Consider the following 18,562-nt stretch of genomic DNA (forward strand, 5'->3'; position numbering starts at 1 on the left):
ATAACTAAAGTGCTAAAAAGTACACTAACACCCATTAACTACCTATTAACCCCTAAACCGAGGCCCTCCCTCATCGCAAACACTAAAATAAATTTATTAACCCCTAACCTGCCGCTCCGGACATTGCCGCCACTATAATAAACCTATTAACCCCTAAACCGCGTCACTCCCGCATCGCAAACACTAGTTAAATATTATGAACCCCTAATCTGCTCCCCCCAAAATCGCCGCCACCTAACTACACTTATTAACCCCTAATCTGCTGCCCCAATGTCGCCGCCACCACTATACTAAAGTTATTAACCCCTAACCCTAACACCCACTAACTTTAACATAATTAAAATAATTCCAAATAAAAATGACAATATCTAAATTATTCCTATTTAAAACTAAATAAATACTTACCTGTAAAATAAAACCTAAGCTAGCTACAATATAACTAATAGTTATAGTGTATCTAGCTTATGTTTTATTTTTATTTCACAGGTTAGTTTGTATTTATTTTTACTAGGTAGATTAGTTATTAAGTAGTTATGAACTATTTACTAACTACCTAGTTAAAATAAATACAAATTTACCTGTAAAATAAAACCTAACCTGTCTTACAGTAAAACTTAACATTACACTAAAATTAAATTACATTTATCAAATACAATTAACTAAATTACAAAAAAAATACACAAAATAAAAAAGAAATTATCAACTATTTAAACTAATTACACCTAATCTAATCGGCCTATCAAAATAAAAAGCCCCCCCCAAAATAATAAAACCCCTAGCCTACACTAAACTGCCAATAGCCCTTAAAAAGGCCTTTTGCGGGGCATTGCCCCAAAGAAATCGGCTCTTTTGCCTGTAAAAAAAAAAAAAAATACAAACAACCCCCCCAACAGTAAAACCCACCACCCACACAACCAACTCCCCCAAATAAAATCCTATCTAAATAAACCTAAGCTCCCCATTGTCCTGAAAAGGGCATTTGGATGGACATTGCCCTTAAAAGGGCATTTAGCTCTTTTACATTGCCCAAACCCTAAGCTAAAAATAAAACCCACCAATAAACCCTTAAAAAAAAACTAACACTAACCCCCGAAGATCCACTTACAGTTTTTGAAGACCGGACATCCATCTTCATCCAGCCGGGAGAAGTCTTCATCCAAGCGGCAAGAAGTCCTCAACGAAGCCGGGAGAAGTCTTCATCCAAGCGGCAAGAAGTCGTCCACCAGGTGGCATTTCCTATCTTCATCCTTCCGACACGGAGTGGCTCCATCTTCAAGACATCCAGCGCGGAGCATCCTCTTCATACGGTCACAGCCGTACACTTAAAGGTTCCCTTTAAGGGACGTTATCCAAGATGGCGTCCCTTGAATTCCTATTGGCTGATAGAATTCTATGAGCCAATCGGAATTAAAGGGTAAAATATCCTTTTGGCTGACGCAAGATGAAGACTTCTCCCGGTTGGATAATGATGGATGTCCGGTCTTCAAAAACTGCAAGTGGATCTTCGGGGTTTAGTGTTAGGTTTTATTAAGGGTTTATTGGGTGGGTTTTATTTTTAGCTTAGGGTTTGGGCAATGTAAAAGAGCTAAATGCCCTTTTCAGGGCAATGCCCATCCAAATGCCCTTTTCAGGGCAATGGGGAGCTTAGGTTTATTTAGATAGGATTTTATTTGGGGGTTGGTTGTGTGGGTGGTGGGTTTTACTGTTGGGGGGGTTGTTTTGTATTTTTTTTTTTTTTACAGGTAAAAGAGCTGATTTCTTTGGGGCAATGACCCGCAAAAGGCCTTTTTACGGGCTATTGGCAGTTTAGTGTAGGCTAGGGATTTTATTATTTTGGGGGGGCTTTTTTATTTTGATAGGGCTATTAGATTAGGAGTAATTCATTTTTATTTTTGATAATTTCTTTTTTTATTTTGTGTGTATAATTTTTTGTAATTTAGATAAATGTATTTCTTTCATGTAATTAGCAAGAGTCCATGAGCTAGTGACGTATGGGATATACATTCCTACCAGGAGGGGCAAAGTTTCCCAAACCTCAAAATGCCTATAAATACACCCCTCACCACACCCACAATTCAGTTTTACAAACTTTGCCTCCGATGGAGGTGGTGAAGTAAGTTTGTGCTAGATTCTACGTTGATATGCGCTCCGCAGCAAGTTGGAGCCCGGTTTTCCTCTCAGCGTGCAGTGAATGTCAGAGGGATGTGAGGAGAGTATTGCCTATTTGAATGCAGTGATCTCCTTCTACGGGGTCTATTTCATAGGTTCTCTGTTATCGGTCGTAGAGATTCATCTCTTACCTCCCTTTTCAGATCGACAATATACTCTTATATATACCATTACCTCTGCTGATTCTCGTTTCAGTACTGGTTTGGCTATCTGCTATATGTAGATGAGTGTCCTGGGGTAAGTAAGTCTTATTTTCTGTGACACTCCAAGCTATGGTTGGGCACTTTGTTTATAAAGTTCTAAATATATGTATTCAAACATTTATTTGCCTTGACTCAGAATGTTCAACTTTCCTTATTTTCAGACAGTCAGTTTCATATTTGGGATAATGCATTTTAATTTAACATTTTTTCTTACCTTAAAATTTGACTTTTTCCCTGTGGGCTGTTAGGCTCGCGGGGGCTGAAAATGCTTCATTTTATTGCGTCATTCTTGGCGCGGACTTTTTTGGCGCAAAAATTCTATTTCCGTTTCCGGCGTCATACGTGTCGCCGGAAGTTGCGTCATTTTTTGACGTTATTTTGCGCCAAAAATGTCGGCGTTCCGGATGTGGCGTCATTTTTGGCGCCAAAAAGCATTTAGGCGCCAAATAATGTGGGCGTCTTATTTGGCGCGAAAAAATATGGGCGTCACTTTTGTCTCCACATTATTTAAGTCTCATTTTTTATTGCTTCTGGTTGCTAGAAGCTTGTCCTTTGGCATTTTTTCCCATTCCTGAAACTGTCATTTAAGGAATTTGATCAATTTTGCTTTATATGTTGTTTTTTCTCTTACATATTGCAAGATGTCTCACGTTGCATCTGAGTCAGAAGATACTACAGGAAAATCGCTGTCAAGTGCTGAATCTACCAAAGCTAAGTGTATCTGCTGTAAACTTTTGGTAGCTATTCCTCCAGCTGTTGTTTGTATTGATTGTCATGACAAACTTGTTAAAGCAGATAATATTTCCTTTAGTAAAGTACCATTGCCTGTTGCAGTTCCTTCAACATCTAAGGTGCAGAATGTTCCTGATAATATAAGAGATTTTGTTTCTGAATCCATAAAGAAGGCTATGTCTGTTATTTCTCCTTCTAGTAAACGTAAAAAATCTTTTAAAACTTCTCTCCCTACAGATGAATTTTTAACTGAACATCATCATTCTGATTCTGATGATTCCTCTGGTTCAGAGGATTCTGTCTCAGAGGTTGATGCTGATAAATCTTCATATTTATTTAAAATGGAATTTAATCGTTCTTTACTTAAACAAGTACTAATTGCTTTAGAAATAGAGGATTCTGGTCCTCTTGATACTAATTCTAAACGTTTAGATAAGGTATTTAAAGCTCCTGTGGTTATTCCAGAAGTTTTTCCTGTTCCTAATGCTATTTCTGCAGTAATTTCCAAAGAATGGGATAATTTGGGTAATTCATTTACTCCTTCTAAACGTTTTAAGCAATTATATCCTGTGCCGTCTGACAGATTAGAATTTTGGGACAAGATCCCTAAAGTTGATGGGGCTATTTCTACCCTTGCTAAACGTACTACTATTCCTACGTCAGATGGTACTTCGTTTAAGGATCCTCTAGATAGGAAAATTGAATCCTTTATAAGAAAAGCTTATCTGTGTTCAGGTAATCTTCTTAGACCTGCTATATCTTTGGCTGATGTTGCTGCAGCTTCAACTTTTTGGTTGGAAACTTTAGCGCAACAAGTAACACATCGTGATTCTCATGATATTATTATTCTTCTTCAGCATGCTAATAATTTTATCTGTGATGCCATTTTTGATATTATCAGAGTTGATGTCAGGTTTATGGCTCTAGCTATTTTAGCTAGAAGAGCTTTATGGCTTAAAACTTGGAAGGCTGATATGGCTTCTAAATCAACTTTACTTTCCATTTCTTTCCAGGGTAACAAATTATTTGGTTCTCAGTTGGATTCCATTATTTCAACTGTTACTGGTGGGAAAGGAACTTTTTTACCACAGGATAAAAAATCTAAAGGTAAAAACAGGGCTAATAATCGTTTTCGTTCCTTTCGTTTCAACAAAGAACAAAAGCCTGATCCTTCATCCTCAGGAGCAGTTTCAGTTTGGAGACCATCTCCAGTCTGGAATAAATCCAAGCCAGCTAGAAAGGCAAAGCCTGCTTCTAAGTCCACATGAAGGTGCGGCCCTCATTCCAGCTCAGCTGGTAGGGGGCAGGTTACGTTTTTTCAAGGAAATTTGGATCAATTCTGTTCACAATCTTTGGATTCAGAGCATTGTTTCAGAAGGGTACAGAATTGGTTTCAAGTTGAGACCTCCTGCAAAGAGATTTTTTCTTTCCCGTGTCCCAGTAAATCCAGTAAAAGCTCAAGCATTTCTGAAATGTGTTTCAGATCTAGAGTTGACTGGAGTAATTATGCCAGTTCCAGTTCTGGAACAGGGGATGGGGTTTTATTCAAATCTCTTCATTGTACCAAAGAAGGAGAATTCTTTCAGACCAGTTCTGGATCTAAAAATATTGAATCATTATGTAAGGATACCAACATTCAAGATGGTAACTGTAAGGACTATCTTACCTTTTGTTCAGCAAGGGAATTATATGTCCACAATAGATTTACAGGATGCATATCTGCATATTCCGATTCATCCAGATCATTATCAGTTCCTGAGATTCTCGTTTCTGGACAAGCATTACCAGTTTGTGGCTCTGCCGTTTGGCCTAGCTACAGCTCCAAGAATTTTTACAAAGGTTCTCGGTGCCCTGCTGTCTGTAATCAGAGAACAGGGTATTGTGGTATTTCCTTATTTGGACGATATCTTGGTACTTGCTCAGTCTTTACATTTAGCAGAATCTCATACGAATCGACTTGTGTTGTTTCTTCAAGATCATGGTTGGAGGATCAATTTACCAAAAAGTTCTTTGATTCCTCAGACAAGGGTAACCTTTCTGGGTTTCCAGATGGATTCAGTGTCCATGACTCTGTCTTTAACAGACAAGAGACGTCTAAAGTTGATTGCAGCTTGTCGAAACCTTCAGTCACAATCATTCCCTTCGGTAGCCTTATGCATGGAAATTCTAGGTCTTATGACTGCTGCATCGGACGCGATCCCCTTTGCTCGTTTTCACATGCGACCTCTTCAGCTCTGTATGCTGAAGCAATGGTGCAAGGATTACACGAAGATATCTCAATTAATATCTTTAAAACCGATTGTTCGACACTCTCTAACATGGTGGACAGATCACCATCGTTTAATTCAGGGGGCTTCTTTTGTGCTTCCGACTTGGACTGTAATTTCAACAGATGCAAGTCTCACAGGTTGGGGAGCTGTGTGGGGATCTCTGACGGCACAAGGAGTTTGGGAATCTCAGGAGGTGAGATTACCGATCAATATTTTGGAACTCCGTGCAATTTTCAGAGCTCTTCAGTTTTGGCCTCTTCTGAAGAGAGAATCGTTCATTTGAACAATGTCACAACTGTGGCATACATCAATCATCAAGGAGGGACTCACAGTCCTCTGGCTATGAAAGAAGTATCTCGAATTTTGGTTTGGGCGGAATCCAGCTCCTGTCTAATCTCTGCGGTTCATATCCCAGGTGTAGACAATTGGGAAGCGGATTATCTCAGTCGCCAAACGTTGCATCCGGGCGAATGGTCTCTTCACCCAGAGGTATTTCTTCAGATTGTTCAAATGTGGGAACTTCCAGAAATAGATCTGATGGCGTCCCATCTAAACAAGAAACTTCCCAGGTATCTGTCCAGATCCCGGGATCCTCAGGCGGAGGCAGTGGATGCATTATCACTTCCTTGGAAGTATCATCCTGCCTATATCTTTCCGCCTCTAGTTCTTCTTCCAAGAGTAATCTCCAAGATTCTGAAGGAATGCTCGTTTGTTCTGCTGGTAGCTCCGGCATGGCCTCACAGGTTTTGGTATGCGGATCTTGTCCGGATGGCCTCTTGCCAACCGTGGACTCTTCCGTTAAGACCAGACCTTCTGTCACAAGGTCCTTTTTTCCATCAGGATCTGAAATCCTTAAATTTAAAGGTATGGAGATTGAACGCTTGATTCTTGGTCACAGAGGTTTCTCTGACTCTGTGATTAATACTATGTTACAGGCTCGTAAATCTGTATCTCGAGAGATATATTATAGAGTCTGGAAGACTTATATTTCTTGGTGTCTTTCTCATCATTTTTCCTGGCATTCTTTTAGAATACCGAGAATTTTACAGTTTCTTCAGGATGGTTTAGATAAGGGTTTGTCCGCAAGTTCTTTGAAAGGACAAATCTCTGCTCTTTCTGTTCTTTTTCACAGAAAGATTGCTATTCTTCCTGATGTTCATTGTTTTATACAAGCTTTGGTTCGTATAAAACCTGTCATTAAGTCAATTTCTCCTCCTTGGAGTTTGAATTTGGTTCTGGGAGCTCTTCAAGCTCCTCCGTTTGAACCTATGCATTCATTGGACATTAAATTACTTTCTTGGAAAGTTTTGTTCCTTTTGGCCATCTCTTCTGCCAGAAGAGTTTCTGAATTATCTGCTCTTTCTTGTGAGTCTCCTTTTCTGATTTTTCATCAGGATAAGGCGGTGTTGCGAACTTCTTTTGAATTTTTACCTAAAGTTGTGAATTCCAACAACATTAGTAGAGAAATTGTGGTTCCTTCATTATGTCCTAATCCTAAGAATTCTAAGGAGAAATCGTTGCATTCTTTGGATGTTGTTAGAGCTTTGAAATATTATGTTGAAGCTACGAAATCTTTTCGTAAGACTTCTAGTCTATTTGTTATCTTTTCCGGTTCTAGAAAAGGCCAGAAAGCTTCTGCCATTTCTTTGGCATCTTGGTTGAAATCTTTAATTCATCTTGCCTATGTTGAGTCGGGTAAAACTCCGCCTCAGAGAATTACAGCTCATTCTACTAGGTCAGTTTCTACTTCCTGGGCGTTTAGGAATGAAGCTTCGGTTGACCAGATCTGCAAAGCAGCAACTTGGTCCTCTTTGCATACTTTTACTAAATTCTACCATTTTGATGTATTTTCTTCTTCTGAAGCAGTTTTTGGTAGAAAAGTACTTCAGGCAGCGGTTTCAGTTTGAATCTTCTGCTTATGTTTTTCGTTAAACTTTATTTTGGGTGTGGATTATTTTCAGCAGGAATTAGCTGTCTTTATTTTATCCCTCCCTCTCTAGTGACTCTTGTGTGGAAAGATCCACATCTTGGGTAGTCATTATCCCATACGTCACTAGCTCATGGACTCTTGCTAATTACATGAAAGAAAACATAATTTATGTAAGAACTTACCTGATAAATTCATTTCTTTCATATTAGCAAGAGTCCATGAGGCCCGCCCTTTTTTATGGTGGTTATGATTTTGTATAAAGCACAATTATTCCAATTCCTTATTTTATATGCTTTCGCACTTTTTTATCACCCCACTTCTTGGCTATTCGTTAAACTGAATTGTGGGTGTGGTGAGGGGTGTATTTATAGGCATTTTGAGGTTTGGGAAACTTTGCCCCTCCTGGTAGGAATGTATATCCCATACGTCACTAGCTCATGGACTCTTGCTAATATGAAAGAAATGAATTTATCAGGTAAGTTCTTACATAAATTATGTTTTTTTTTATTTTAATTTATTTAATTTTATTGTAATGTTAGGTGTTAGTGTAAGACAGGTTAGGTTTTATTTTATAGGTAAATTTGTATTTATTTTAACTAGGTAGCTAGTAAATAGTTAATAACTATTTACTAACTAGTCTACCTAGTTAAAATAAATACAAACTTAGCTGTGCCTGTGAAATAAAAATAAAACCTAAGATAGATACAATGTAATTATTAGTTATGTTGTAGTTAGCTTAGGGTTTATTTTAAAGGTAAATATTTAGTTTTAAATAGGAATTATTTAGTTATTAATAGTAGGTTTTATTTAGATTTATTTTAATTATATTAAAGTTAGGGGTGTTAGGGTTAGGGTTAGGTTTAGGGGTTAATAAATTTATGTAGGTGGCGGCGACATTGGGGGCGGCAGATTAGGGGTTAATAAGTGTAAGGTAGGTTGCGGTGATGTTAGGGGCAGCAGATTAGTGGTTAATATCTGTAATGTAGGTGGCGGCGATGTTAGGTACAGCAGATTAGGGGTTAATATCTAATGTAGGTGGCGGCGATGTTAGGGGCAGCAGATTTGGGGTTAATAACTGTAATGTAGGTGGCGGCGAAGTTAGGGGCAGCAGATTAGGGGTTAATAGCATTGTGTAGGAGGTGGTGATGTTAGGGGCAGCAGATTAGGGGTTAATAACATTGTGTAGGTGGTAGTGATATTAGGGGTGTTTAGACTCGGGGTTTATGTTAGGGTGTTAGGTTTAAACATAAATTTTCTTTCCCCATAGACTTTAATGGGGCTGTGTTACGGAGCTTTACGCTCTGTTATTGCAGGTGTTAGGCTTTTTTGTAGCCGGCTCTCCCCATTGATGTCTATGGGGAAATCGTGCACGAGCACGTAAAACCAGCTCAAAACAGCGCTGGTATTTGTGTGCGGTATGGAGCTTAACGCAGCCATATCGCCCGCAAACGCCGGGTTTTTGCAAACCTGTAATAGCAGCGCTATTAAAGGTGAGAGGTGGAAATAACTTGCAAGTTAGTAGCGAGCCAGTCTTAAAGCAAAACTCGTAATCTGGCCGAGTGATAATAGTGGCAGCTATTATTTTTATCCGTTTTTTTATTTTAAAATAAATAGTTTGAAATGCTACAACCAAAGCCTAGTCTAATACTTAAAGGGATAGTCAGCTCCAGAATTTTTGTTTAAAAAGATAATCCCTTTATTAAAAATTTCTCAGTTTTGCATAACCAACATTGTTATATAAATATAATTTTTGCCTCTGTTATAAACTTGCATGGTTGATAAAAATTATATATTTTTTTTATTTAGATCTTTTTTTAATGCTTTTTTGAGGACAATTTTTTCTTAAGATAGTTTCTATTTAAGATGCATTATAATCTAAAGATTATTCATCCTGAAATATAGATTAGCAAGATGTTGTATGGCTGTAATGTTTATTTTTTTGGGGTAAATGAATTAAAATAATCCATTTACAATGTGCTCTCCCAGAGGTTTCGGTTAGATTATTTTGGGCAATTTTTATATCTTGAAGATATTATCACATATTATTGGGTTTGTAGTTCTCAAAATGGAGAATTTGTGTTTAAAGAAATATCATACCCTTTCTTCACAGCAAAATGTTTATAAAATATACATACAGAGTTGAGAAATAGACCTTAAAGGGACATGATCAGGAAAGAAAACTTCTGGGTTTCAGACAGAGCATACAATTTTCAAAATTCAGATTTTGGTTCATTATCTTTGTATCCTTTGTTGAAGGAGAGCAATGCCCTACTGGGGCCTAGCTAAACACATTGGGTGAAACAGTGACAAGCAGCTAGCTCACAGTAATGCATTGCTTCTGAGCCTACCTATGTATGCTTTTCAACAATGGATACCAAGCAAACAAAGCAAATTAGATAAGACAAGTAAACTGGAAAATTGTTAAAAAAATTGCATGTTCTATCTGAATCATTTAATTTTGACTTTACTGTCCCTTTAATGCCATTGCATACAATTTTAATCAAATGTCTAATTTACTTCTATTATCAAATTTTCTTTGATAATAAAATACCATAGGATCACAGCAAATTTGATAATAGGAGTAAAATGGAAACTTTTTTTTAAATTGTATATTTTGTCTGAATCACAAAATAATGTTTTGGGTTTCATATCCCTTTAATGATTTTATAATATACAAATAATGTGCACTGACACACACTCTGTATCTTCACTGTTCGTGTGTTCCTAGTAATTCCTTTCTAAGCGGCAGAACTTCCTCATACCTCAGGTCTGTAACCCTAAAGCCTCAGAGCTAATTTGTTTTTCTAGTGAGCTTCCTGGCCGCAGTTTTTCCCCAGCACCTGTTAAACATCACATGTTCGCTGTATGACACCGTAATTACTGTATGATTGCCTGTTGTAGTTCTCCAGAACATCTGCTTGGTTTTACCCTCCTGATCTTTACAAAGATGGTTTACTTTATATTGTTTATAGGTTGTAACTATTAATAATGATTATTAGCTATAAGAATAAACCATTATAATTTTCGTTTTTTCTTTCCCCTCTCAGAGCGGCACATGCAGAGGATGGGAAGGCTTCTGCAGGCTTCTATGTTTGTGGATTTCATGTGGCAGCAGATGAGGATAACTGACTTACCTGCTGAGCAGGACAAGCCTCCTGTGAGGTCTATCACCAGCACGGGACCATCTGTAGGAATGCAAGAGAGCTCTGCAGTAACGGAACCACCACCCCTGCAGTCTGTACCATCCACAGTGTGATCAGCTGCTACACAGTTGCTACAGCAATGAGTTGTCTGATGCCCAGCGCTACTATGTTACATGCCATGTTTAGTATCCATATCCAGCTAAACCTTAAATATCGAAGTGGTTTGGACTTGAGTTGCTGTAGAATTTTTAATACCTTTTTATTGGACGTTTATTCCAGACTTTCAAACACTTTTTTTTTTTTTTTATGTCAAAAATGTGGACAAGCAGTCAGTTGTTCAGTCATTGTCTCTTAAGGTCTAGCAAGCTGTAACTCTCTCACAACAATAATGAACTGTGGTGGCACATTTCTGGATCCACTTTCAACAAATAAGTTTTAAGGAATTAAGGCAGAGTATGGTTTTGTCTGCTACAGTAATGTTTGTATTAAACCATTGTACATTTACCTTTAACGTGATGGGTCCTACAGTCCTATGTAATATCGAATTTTATATATATATAAAAAAACTGTTGTCCCATTTTTATTTGTCACTATCATATTTTGGTTTCTATGTCTATTCAAGTGTTCTACTGTATGAGAAGCTGTTAGCAGATAAACACTGAGTTTTTCTCCCTACCTTTGTTAGTGATATGAATCCCAAAAATGTTCTTTTGGGATTCACACAGAGCATACAATTTTAAAAAGGTTCCAAAGTTTATTATTAAATGTACTTTGTTCACATGATATTCTTTGTTGAAGAGATACCTAGGTAGGTGTCTGGATTACCACTTGGCAGGAAATAGTGCTGCCTTCTTGTGATTTTGTAAATGGATAACATTCTTGCTAAACTGCTGCCATATAGTGCTCCAGAGCTAATGTCCCTGCTTTTTAACAAAAGATACAAAGAGAACAAAGAAAATTGGATAACAGAAGTAAATTAGAAAGTTGTTTAAAATTGCACGCTCTTTCTAAACCATGGGGGAAAAAGTTAGATTTCATGACCCTATAAAAATAATTCTTAGGTGTTGAAAACACTTTCAAGTCTGTAGATAAGGGGCACTCACTTTTCCTAATAAGCACTATGTCAGGGTGTCCAGCCTTGTATAGCAATAAGTCTGATAGTAAGTGTCCTGATAAATGTCTCATACCATACGCAGCACTGTCAGATAAATGTCTCATACCATACGCAGCACTGTCAGATAAATGTCTCATACCATACGCAGCACTGTCAGATAAATGTCTCATACCATACGCAGCACTGTCAGATAAATGTCTCATACCATACGCAGCACTGTCAGATAAATGTCTCATACCATACGCAGCACTGTCAGATAAATGTCTCATACCATACGCAGCACTGTCAGATAAATGTCTCATACCATACGCAGCACTGTCAGATAAATGTCTCATACCATACGCAGCACTGTCAGATAAATGTCTCATACCATACGCAGCACTGTCAGATAAATGTCTCATACCATACGCAGCACTGTCAGATAAATGTCTCATACCATACGCAGCACTGTCAGAGTAAAAGTGGGCAAAAATCCATTGGCGCAGGCAGCTAACCCGACACATCCACGCTTCTAGGGCTCTAGGCAAATGATAGAATTAGTAGTGAGCACTATTAATTATGTCAAATGTTTACTGAAAAATGTTGGGTGGGGGGGGGGGGAATACTCCAAAAATAATACATAAACAACTTTAAAATTTTTAAACAACAAAAATTCTGGTGTTGACTGTCCCTTTAATAGAAAAGATGACATAGCTGACGCCATAATGCAATTAAAGGGCCATAATAGTAAAAAAATACATGCTCTAATCTGTCATTTTCTGACTATTGACCCTGCTTTACTGTGTGTTTAATCCTTGCAAAGGTGTTAAACACACAGATGTGCCACTCATCCAATCGGCAGTGCTAATCGCACAACTCAGATGTACAACTAGTGCTGCTTATTGGAGGAGCGGCAGGTTCCGCTTGGGACTATCCATAAACTTTGGGGCCCCGAGCTGCACATCTACTGTGTGTTTAACCCCTTTGTGGGGTTGAACATAGAGTTGAGCAGGGTCAATAGTCATTAAATGACCTGCTCTAACGGATTAGAACATGCAGTTTTCTTTCATAAAAGTGGTGATAGTAAGAGTCCATGAGCAATTACTACTGGAATTACACTCCTGGCCACTAGGAGGAGGCAAAGAATCTCAAAACTCCAAAAGCCCTTAAAACCCCTCCCACCTAACTTGTAAATCAGTCTTATCTTTGCCTCCGCAGGAGGAAGGTGAATAATGGAGGTGCTCCATGTGTTCTGTGAGAGGGGTCCTCAGATTGATTTGAGGCTAATTTTCCCTTCAGAGAGCTACTGTTTGGACAAAGAGGGAAGTTTATGGAATATGGGGTAGTTGCACAATTACACCCAGTGGGAGTTATTCACAGACCTGCCACAGGTGTTGCAGGGATCATCGTTCTACTCCACATACAAAGATCTTCTGATATCATGTGAACAACACTGGATTGACTATCTACTAGAAGCGATATTTTGTCCAGTAGTGTGGGGGCTTTTTAGGGAAGTATGAAGTTTATTAATATGGGCATTCACTTAGCTCTTTGGCTATTAGCAGGTACATCATAGCCAGGGGACTATTGTGACAGGCAATTTTTGTATTATTTCTATATATTCTATTTAGGAATGGGCTGCAGGAACCTTATCTTCTGTAAACTCCCTATGTTTTACCTTTTTTAGTTTGCATTAGTAATTTTGAGTGCATTAGGGTGGGTTAGAGAGCGTCGGCTTTCTGCTGTTTATATAGTATAGTGTGCTGTCAGACGTTTTAGCGTGTGTTAGATTGTTTTTTTTGTTTTATCACCTTGCATGTTTAGCACACGTTGGCTTGCTTTTTATTGCCTTGCATGTTCAGTGAGCTTCGGTTAATTTGCGCACGTGCACATGTAAAGTTGCCTTTTTAGTGCACATGTTGGCTTTCTAGTGTGCTTCAGTTTTGCACATGTAGACTATTTTATTAGCATTTCTAGACTGTTTGCAAGTATAACAGTTTATGTTGTATATGCTCATTAGTCTTTCCCCTCTGCACTATGTGCTCATTGGTACTTCCCTGCCGCTTTATGGTTGCTTAACCCTTTGAGTGCTAAGCACTTTCCCACCTGGGTGCTAAGCTTTTTTAGTTTTTTTGTTTTGTTTTATATTTCTTAAAATATATATTTTTTTTTATTTTTTTTCCAGATCCCCAAGACTTACATCGTTAGGCGATTACCTTTCCAACGGTGGGTCTTGGGGGTCTGTAGCTGCTTAGATGCCTGAGATACAGGCTTCTAAGCAGCATGCCCTCTGCACCTATATATTTAACATTGTTAATGTTAAATAAAGTTGCGCGGTGACGTCACCGCACAGAACGTGAAGCCCCAGCATTGCCTGTCACTATGCAGACCCAAACGCCGGGGTAGGAGCGGGTGGGAGCCCCCAGATCTCCCTCAAGGTGGGAGAGTGCTAGCGACGGCTCTGAGCCGTCGTTAGCACCAGATTGGGAAACTCTGCGACGGCTCAGAGGGACGGTCAAGTAAAAAAAAAACTTCCATGATTTAAATATGGCATGTAATTTTAAACAACTTTCCAGTTTACTTTTATAACCAATTTTGCTTTGTTCTCTTGGTATCCTTAGTTGAAAGCTAAACCTAGGAGGTGCATATGCTAATTTCTTAGACCTTGAAGGCCGCCTCTAATCTGAAAGCATTTTCACCACTAGAGGGCATTAGTTCATGTGTTTCATATAGATAACATTGAGCTCAGGCACGTGAAGCTCCTAGGAGTCAGCACTGATTGGCTAAAAATGCAGGTCTGTTAAAAGAACTGAAATAAAGGGGCAGTTTGCAGAGGCTTAGATACAAGGAAATCACAGAGGTAAAAAGTGTATTTATATGACTGTGTTGGTTATGCAAAACTGGGGAATGGGTAATGAAGGGATTATCTATCTTTTAAAACAACAACAATTCTGGTGTTTGCTGTCCCTTTAACATTCTGTTTTTTTTGGCCTTATCTGGTGGAGGGAGTAAGATTTTCTATTGTGTCAAGAGCTGCCTGTTTGGGTGTTAAGGAATATAAGCAGGAAAACACATAAGCATGGACTGTTTTTTTTGTTTGTTTGTTTTCTGATCCTGTTGTTGAGACCTTGATTCTGGTCCGTAATCCTGTAACAAGGAAGTTGTTTCATTGGAAGGCTTTTGTTTCTTGGAGTGTAAAGTATGGTTTTTCGCTGGTACTCAGCAATCTTCTTGAGAAACAAAACTAAAAAAAGCTAAGTTTCCTGACATTGAGAGTTTTGTTCTAGCACAAGTTAGAATCAAGCTAGTGGTTAAACTAATTTCCCTCCTGTGGAACTTAAAAAGGGACAGTAAAGTCCAAATTAAACTTTCATGATTCAGATAGGGCATGTGATTTTAAACAACTTTTCAATTTAGTTTTATCATCAAATTTTATTTGTTCTCCTGGTATTCGTAGTTGAAAGCTAAACCTAGGTAGGCTCAAATGCTAATTTATAAGCCCTTGAAGGCCGCCTCTTATTGGAATGCATTTAACAGTTTTTCACAGCTAGAGGGCGTTAGTTCATGTGTGTCATATAGATAACGTGCTCACGTACATGGAGTTATTTAAGAGTCAACACTGTCTGTCTGAAATGCGTCTGTCAAAAGATCCGAGATAAGGAGGCAGTCTGCAGAAGCTTAGATATATGGTGATCAGAGAGCTAAAAAGTATATTTCTATAACACTGTTGGTTATGGAAAACTGGCGAAAGGTAAATAAAGGGATTACCTATCTATTTAAGCAATAACATTTTTGGTGTTTACTGTCCCTTTAAAGGGACACTCAAGTCCAAATTAAACTTTCATTATTCAGATAAAGCAGCAATTTTATTCAACTTTCCAATTTGCATCCATTAACAAAATGTGCACAGTCTTTTTATATTTACACTTTTTGAGTCACCAGCTTCTATTGAGCATGTGCAAGAATTCACAGAATATATTTATATGCATTTGTGATTGGCCGATGGCTGTCACATGATACAGGAGGAGTGGAAATAGACATAGCTTTGAAATTTATCAGAAAAAAATACTCCTTTGAGGTTCAGACTAAGTACTATTGCATTGTCTTGTTATCATGCATTTAATTTGTTTTTGATAATTTTGCAGGTTGCTTTTTTGAGCTTATGCACTATTTGGATACTCAGCTTTTGTCTTGGAATGTTTTGTGTCTGTTCTTTCCTGTGTGTCTTATCTGGTTTGCCATCAGGATAAGGTGGTTTTGTGAGCTAGTTTGATCTTTTAGTGATAATAATACAGACTAATATGCAGGAATATAGCCAAAGAGAAAAGAGTCTTTAAAGGGACATGAAACCCACATTTCTTCTGTTATGTGTGATCAGTCCACGGGTCATCATTACTTCTGGGATATAACTCCTCCCCAACAGGAAATGCAAGAGGATTCACCCAGCAGAGCTGCATATATCTCCTCCCCTCTACGTCACTCCCAGTCATTCTCTTGCACCCAGCAACTAGATAGGATGTGTGAGAGGACTATGGTGATTATACTTAGTTTTTATAACTTCAATCAAAAGTTTGTTATTTTACAATAGCACCGGAGCGTGTTATTGCCTCTCTGGCAGAGTTTGAAGAAGAATCTACCAGAGTTTTTACTATGATTTTAACCGGAGTAGTTAAGATCATATTGCTGTTTCTCGGCCATCTGAGGGAGGTAAAAGCTTCAGATCAGGGGACAGCGGGCAGATGAATCTGCATTGAGGTATGTAGCAGTTTTTATTTTCTGAATGGAATTGATGAGAAAATCCTGCCATACCGTTATAATGACATGTATGTATACTCTACACTTCAGTATTCTGGGGATGGTATTTCACCGGAATTACTCTGTTAAAAGTACATTAAACCTTTTAATAGGTATTTATTATGTTAAACGTTTTTGCTGGAATGTAGAATCGTTTGCATTTTCTGAGGTACTGAGTGAATAAATATTTGGGCATTATTTTTCCACTTGGCAGTTGCTTGTTTTAATTGTGACAGTTTCGTTTCTCTCTCACTGCTGTGTGTGAGGGGGAGGGGCCGTTTTTGGCGCTCTTTGCTACGCATCAAAAAATTCCAGTCAGTTACTCTTGTATTTCCTGCATGATCCGGTTCATCTCTAACAGATCTCAGGGGTCTTCAAACTTCTTTGGAGGGAGGTAGATTCTCTCAGCAGAGCTGTGAGACTTATATATTGACTGTGATTAAAAACGTTGCTCTGTAATTTTTATGTTTCAAATTTAATTATTGTTACTTTACTAATGGGAACAAACCTTTGCTAAAAGTTGTGTTGTTTTTAAGGATTGATGCTATAACTGTCTTTCAGTTCATTATTTCAACTGTCATTTAATCGTTTAGTGCTCTTTGAGGCACAGTACGTTTTTGTTAAATAAGATTGTAACCAAGTTGCAAGTTTATTGCTAGTGTGTTAAACATGTCTGATTCAGAGGAAGATATCTGTGTCATTTGTTCCAATGCCAAGGTGGAGCCCAATAGAAATTTATGTACTAACTGTATTGATGCTACTTTAAATAAAAGCCAATCTGTACAAATTGAACAAATTTCACCAAACAGCGAGGGGAGAGTTATGCCGACTAACTCGCCTCACGTGTCAGTACCTGCATCTCCCGCCCGGGAGGTGCGTGATATTATGGCGCCTAGTACATCTGGGCGGCCATTACAGATAACATTACAAGATATGGCTACTGTTATGACTGAAGTTTTGGCTAAATTACCAGAACTAAGAGGCAAGCGTGATCACTCTGGGGTGAGAACAGAGTGCGCTGATAATACTAGGGCCATGTCTGATACTGCGTCACAGCTTGCAGAACATGAGGACGGAGAGCTTCATTCTGTGGGTGATGGTTCTGATCCAAACAGATTGGATTCAGATATTTCAAATTTTAAATTTAAGTTGGAGAACCTCCGTGTATTACTAGGGGAGGTTTTAGCGGCTCTTAATGATTGTAACACTGTTGCAATACCAGAAAAATTGTGTAGGTTGGATAAATACTTTGCAGTACCGGCGAGTACTGACGTTTTTCCTATACCTAAGAGACTAACTGAAATTGTTACTAAGGAGTGGGATAGACCCGGTGTGCCGTTCTCACCCCCTCCAATATTTAGAAAGATGTTTCCAATAGACGCCACCACACGGGACTTATGGCAAACGGTCCCTAAGGTGGAGGGAGCAGTTTCTACTTTAGCTAAGCGTACCACTATCCCGGTGGAGGATAGCTGTGCTTTTTCAGATCCAATGGATAAAAAATTAGAGGGTTACCTTAAGAAAATGTTTGTTCAACAAGGTTTTATATTGCAACCCCTTGCATGCATCGCGCCGATTACGGCTGCGGCAGCATTTTGGATTGAGTCTCTGGAAGAGAACCTTAGTTCAGCTACGCTGGACGACATTACGGACAGGCTTAGAGTCCTTAAACTAGCTAATTCATTCATTTCGGAGGCCGTAGTACATTTAACCAAACTTACGGCTAAGAACTCAGGATTCGCCATTCAGGCACGTAGGGCGCTGTGGCTAAAATCCTGGTCAGCTGATGTAACTTCTAAGTCCAAATTACTTAATATACCTTTCAAGGGGCAAACTTTATTTGGGCCCGGTTTGAAAGAAATTATCGCTGACATTACAGGAGGTAAGGGCCACGCCCTGCCTCAAGACAAAGCCAAAGCTAAGGCTAGACAGTCTAATTTTCGTCCCTTTCGGAATTTCAAAGCAGGAGCAGCATCAACTTCCACTGCATCAAAACAGGAAGGAGCTGTTGCTCGTTACAGACAAGGCTGGAAACCTAACCAGTCCTGGAACAAGGGCAAGCAGGCCAGGAAACCTGCTGCTGCCCCAAAGACAGCATGAACCGAGGGCCCCCGATCCGGGACCGGATCTAGTGGGGGGCAGACTCTCTCTCTTCGCCCAGGCCTGGGCAAGAGATGTTCAGGATCCCTGGGCGCTAGAGATCATATCTCAGGGATACCTTCTAGACT

At 38.8% G+C, this 18,562-nt stretch overlaps 1 protein-coding gene across 1 annotated transcript in view; it reads left to right on the top strand.

The window, feature by feature from the left end:
• Positions 1-11,026, top strand: part of TBL3 (transducin beta like 3) — a 132,935-nt gene extending 121,909 nt beyond the window's left edge. Inside the window, exon 22 of the mRNA XM_053694484.1 lies at positions 10,352-11,026. Coding sequence (XP_053550459.1) covers positions 10,352-10,560 — 209 coding nt within the window. The 3' untranslated portion in view covers positions 10,561-11,026. The remainder of the gene's footprint in view (positions 1-10,351) is intronic.
• The last annotated feature ends 7,536 nt before the right edge of the window (positions 11,027-18,562 follow it).

This window comes from Bombina bombina, chromosome 11, assembly GCF_027579735.1.
Source record: "Bombina bombina isolate aBomBom1 chromosome 11, aBomBom1.pri, whole genome shotgun sequence".
In the NCBI taxonomy this organism is placed as follows: Eukaryota; Metazoa; Chordata; class Amphibia; order Anura; family Bombinatoridae; genus Bombina; species Bombina bombina.